The 5,000-nt window shown below is 29.4% G+C and overlaps 1 protein-coding gene across 14 annotated transcripts in view; it reads left to right on the top strand.

Moving 5' to 3' along the window:
- Positions 1 to 5,000, top strand: part of LOC145256206 (tumor protein p53-inducible protein 11-like) — a 793,782-nt gene that overhangs the window by 512,817 nt on the left and 275,965 nt on the right. For all 14 annotated transcript variants that reach the window (XM_080114839.1, XM_080114875.1, XM_080114918.1 and 11 more), the window contains exon 2: positions 2,616 to 2,709. In XM_080114839.1, the coding sequence (XP_079970965.1) occupies positions 2,616 to 2,709 (94 nt within the window). The remainder of the gene's footprint in view (positions 1 to 2,615; positions 2,710 to 5,000) is intronic.

The following is a 5,000-nucleotide window of genomic DNA, read 5'->3' as shown; positions in this document are numbered from 1 at the left end:
CCATAGAATAACTGTTGTACATATTTTCTTCTTTTTTTTTTTTTACATAGGCATCACCACTTATCAAGGCCAAGACGCCACTCGAGGATAATGGTTAAAGAGTGTACAGTAGTCAATTGGAAAATATAGTAATCGTTAGTAATGGAAATTCGGTAAATTTGTTAACTTAAGTGGACAGCTCATCAAGAACTTGTTTACATTGGACTTGAAGACAACCATATTGTAGTCAGCTGTAAGACAACCGGAAGACAGTTCCACAGGTGTGAAGTTCTAAGAAAGAAACTTTGTTCATGGAATTTAGGTTTAGGCACAGATAAAGAGTGGGGAAAATTATTGATAGTGTTTTTAGCTAGACGAGTGTTTCTCGTGAACAAACTTAATTCGTACATATTTATGAATATTATATTTACTCTTTGTATTACTTGTCTTGATCGGACTAGTGTTCTCATCTTGAGTGTTGTTTGTGCAACGTTTCAGTAAACAATCAGCCTTCACCTAAAAAAATCAGAACTTTAATATATTTATTTTTGTAACTCATTTTTAACAATTTAATAATTATTTCCTGTGTTTTTTATGTGTACAATCTTTGTATCATGCAAAAAGCTTGCAATATGTGACATGATAGGTAAAAAATGATGCAGATTTGGATTCAGCAGCCTAAAATAAGATCAAACGAATTAGAATGTATAGAAAAATGGTTGATCAATGAAGTATTAAGAAAAATCTTCGCTTATTTTCACTTAACTGTTGCTGTTGTTGTTGTTGTTGTTATTACTGCTACTACTACTACTACTACTATACAACTAGCGATATAAATCTATAAGGTAAAATACCATAATTATAAATCCATTGATAGACATGTTCTCCCCTTGTTGCTCATTGCATCATTTAAATTCTGTCTCAAATCTCTAATCTTTAAGGTCACCAACCTCTAAATGTATATGACACTTGATTTGATTGGTTATTTATAAAACAATACATGATTTCAAGATTAGCATTGATCCGTTGTTAGTAACAATTGCTAGCCAATAAAAAAAAATTAAATCAAAACGGATATTCTAAAAATACGCCCAGTTAATCTGAACGTTTAGTTATGAACCTGCACAAGGCTACATGTTTAGGGAGAGTGCATGGATGAATGCTGTGGGCGTCAGATCTGTGAGTGGGAAATATTTAACTAGGAGAAAAGAGGTCACTGAAGAAATTAGAAATACGTCTGGTTTGGAGTTGACTACCCAGAATTGAATTTCTCCACTTAGTTCATCTTTAAATTTGGTTCATGTTGCAAGATGAAATTTGAAATACTTAAAAAAGTAATGCCTATCCAGATATTACTTCCTTGTCCCCTAGACAGTGTGGTTTTTATCTCCATAGATTGGCAACTTATAATCATTATTTAGGTATTGATCCGTTATTAATAACAGTTGTCAGCCAAAAAAAAAAATGAAAATATTCTTAAGATATGTCCATTTAATGCGCACGTTTAGAAATGAGGATTTTATTTCAGACTTAATTATGCCAGGGAGATGGTTCATTGTGTATGTTTTCAGATCAAAGATATAAGGTATGTGACAAGTAACAAGACTGATTGTGTTGTGTGAGCTATAGGCGATGAGCAGATTATGTCAGCATCCAACATAATATCTTAGGAATATTGTTACTACATCAGCAGAGGTGTTGCTCAGAGAATCCTTTCCTTCCCCAACAGAGTACGGAACCAACTTTTAAATCTACTGAGCGATGCTTTTTTTCTCCTTGCTACTACCTTTTCTCGCACTAATCTTTCCTTATTGTTATTTTCGTGGCAGGTGCTCGACTGAGCTTAATTCTATGCCCCCCCCCCGCGGAAAATATTCACTACAAAATCTCGTTTAGTAACAACCACTATCAATACTTTTCTTTCTCTCACTTCTTTAAAAGAAATAACCCAATCAAAATAATATTCCAGGAAAACTGATGAATATGCTTACTTATTAGTTGAGAATATTAGTGCACAGCAAAAATGACGGAAAATTTCAATTGGAATTTTAATAATTAATAAAATTCAATTTTTATCTCATATATTCAATTATAAATTGATCAACGCCATTTTGAGTCCTTTTTACTTTTTTTTATTTACATGAGTTACATAAAAGGGGAGATAAGTCAATCTGTCAATTCAAAGTTTTCCTAGAATAGATATGCATAATGGTTCAAAATAGCATCGATCCAATTTATAATTGGAAGCATAAGAAAGAAATGAATTTTATTTATTACTAAAATTCTACTCGATAATTTTCCATAATTTTTGTTGTACACTAATATTTTCAACTGATAAGTAAGTATATACATAAATTTTTCTGTTAATATATTTTGAACTGTCATGTTCTGCATGTATCTCAGTATAAATAAGCGCTTAAAATGTTTAAATAAGACTAAAAAAAAGTTTTTTTAGTTTTAAATAAATATTTGTGGAAAAAATTGTTTTTCAAAATTAATCTCTATTCATTAACATTTTCAGTTTCAGACATTTTTTTTTAAATCAAATATTCATTTTAAGCTTATCATTTTTTTTTTTAATTTTATATTTATTTGGAGCTTAAAATTTTTTTTTTTTTTTTTTTTTTTTTTTTTAGGAAGCACAGTAGTGGAGATTTACACAGTCGTTTGAAATCCAGGAAACTTCTTGGAGTTGGCGAAACTGACGATGGGGACGTTCACAGGTCAAAGGTCAGTAGATAATTAAAAAGAAAAAAATAGCAAAAACAAACTACTGCTAATTTTAAATATTTTTTAATTTTTTATTTGAAACATTTTTATGTACAATATTATAGTCCATCTTCATTTAATGCAAATCATGCACATTATTATGAACTAAACCATGGTGTAGAGCTGATCGTGAAAAAAATGAAAAATGGTAACAATCAAACTGAACAGATGGAAAGAAACACAAGCCTGTTACTACAAGCTTACTAGTTGATTGTTAAATATTTGCTCAAGGTAGGTAACTCTTGTTGAAAGGGATGTAATTTCACCTACTTGAAGACCTAATGCAAGAAATGTTGTTTTGTCCATAGAGATTACATGTATTTATCGCATAGCAAAAGTTTCTTATATTCTCCAAATATGTCGTATATCATATCAGATCACACTGATGCAAGTAAGAATATAATATAATGTAATAAAAGAATAAAAACATATATAATAGTCATCCACAGACATACTTTCGCTGTATCACAACTCTTCAGTGCAGCTAGACCAGCACCCATCCCAAGTCGGGATCGAACTTACGAACATCTATCTGACAGCCTACTCACTGGAATCAGCACCTGCAAATGATCTCATTAAATGTCTATATATATATATATATATATATATATATATATATATATATATATATATATATACGAGCAAACAGTTAATAAAACATGTTAAAAACACTTTGAAATGAGTTAAAAACATATTTAATATGAAAAGGAAACACAAAATAAGTGGATAGTCCTTAATCCGCAGAGTTTCGAAGAAATACTTTCATTCTCATCAGAGGGTAGGAATTAGCAAAATGCAGGATCGGATTTTGCATGCAAAAGTATTTGATGAAACAACAAGTAAGTCAAAGATCTTACTTGAAAACAAAAAAAAGTGAAGCAGAGGGAATATGGTGAAGAAAAAGGTGATTACACATTAATCTGGTGGAAGAGTCTGGTGGAAAATAAATAATCCAGTGACGGTAAAATCCAAGTATATAATTTCAAGAAAGTTAATTGAATTTCCATTTGCACAAGTAAAATCCAAAAATCCCGTAATTGGAAGCAGATGGTCCATAATAATCCAAAGGTAGAAATCCATGGAAAAATTCACAAAAATGTGTACAAGGAAAAAAGGAAAATATTCCAATAATATTAATAAAAGAAAAATAAGATATGCTTTTCATTCTACTGCCAAGATTTATTTATATATATATATATATATATATATATATATATATATATATATATATATATATATATACATATATATATATATATATATATATATATATAAAATAAAAATAAAAATAAGATAAAAAATATTAATATATATATATATATATATATATATATATGTATATATATAAACATTTTGACCACTACTTTTACAGTGCTCGAGCCGTTTGTTTATTTGTAAATAAACAAACGGCTTTGCATTATTCTATATAAAGCCACTCCCCTTTTTGAGTTGAGCACTGTTGTTAATGGTTTCGGCTGCAATTCAAAGGCGGAGTTTTCACAACTCATTTCACAGTTATATATCTTATTATTATGTAATTAAAGAGTTGAATTAAGTTGGCTAAATATCAGTGACTAGGATATATATCATGTCAAAGTACTTGATAAAAACACTTATATTTTCTATAGATGTATTCTTGATATGTTTTTTAGGCGTATTTAATTTTATAAACAGACTCTTGTAATGCATTTCTAAAACCAATTGGATTGAAATCAGGGGTCAATGGTTATATGTGAAAGCTATTTGAACAAAACTTTATTGAATATTTTGGAGATATATTTTCGCTCTCTTAAAGTGTTTTAGGCATATAAAATTTTGAAAGCCAATTCCATAAACAGTTTTTATTAGAGAGAGGAGTAAATTCAATGTGCAAAACGTCAATGACTTGTTTATATTATGTGAAAATTATCGGAAAACAATCTATGATATATTTTGTAGATGTATCTTTCATCTCGAAAGGTGTTTTAGGTATATTCGTTTTTGAAAACTGGTCTGCCTAAATAAATTTTATAGGGCAGTTTAAAGTTACTTGATAAATAGTCAGTGACCAGTATTTATATCATGTAAAATCTACTTGATAAAAACCAATTATATTTCGGTAGATCTTCAAGAGTATTTTTAGAAAAAAATTTCCTCTGGAAATTGGCTACTACCTCATGAGGAGGTTTTAGGAATGGATTAAAGTCAGTAAAAAAATTTATTTGATCAACCAGACATATCAGTTTGTTTTTTTTAAGGCCTCCCTGCCACCA

This window comes from Euprymna scolopes, chromosome 3 (assembly GCF_053919585.1).
Source record: "Euprymna scolopes isolate OS-2025 chromosome 3, ASM5391958v1, whole genome shotgun sequence".
NCBI lineage: Eukaryota > Metazoa > Mollusca > Cephalopoda > Sepiida > Sepiolidae > Euprymna > Euprymna scolopes.
The sequence above is the reverse complement of the archived record's forward strand: the minus strand, read 5'-3'. Positions and strand labels throughout refer to the sequence as shown.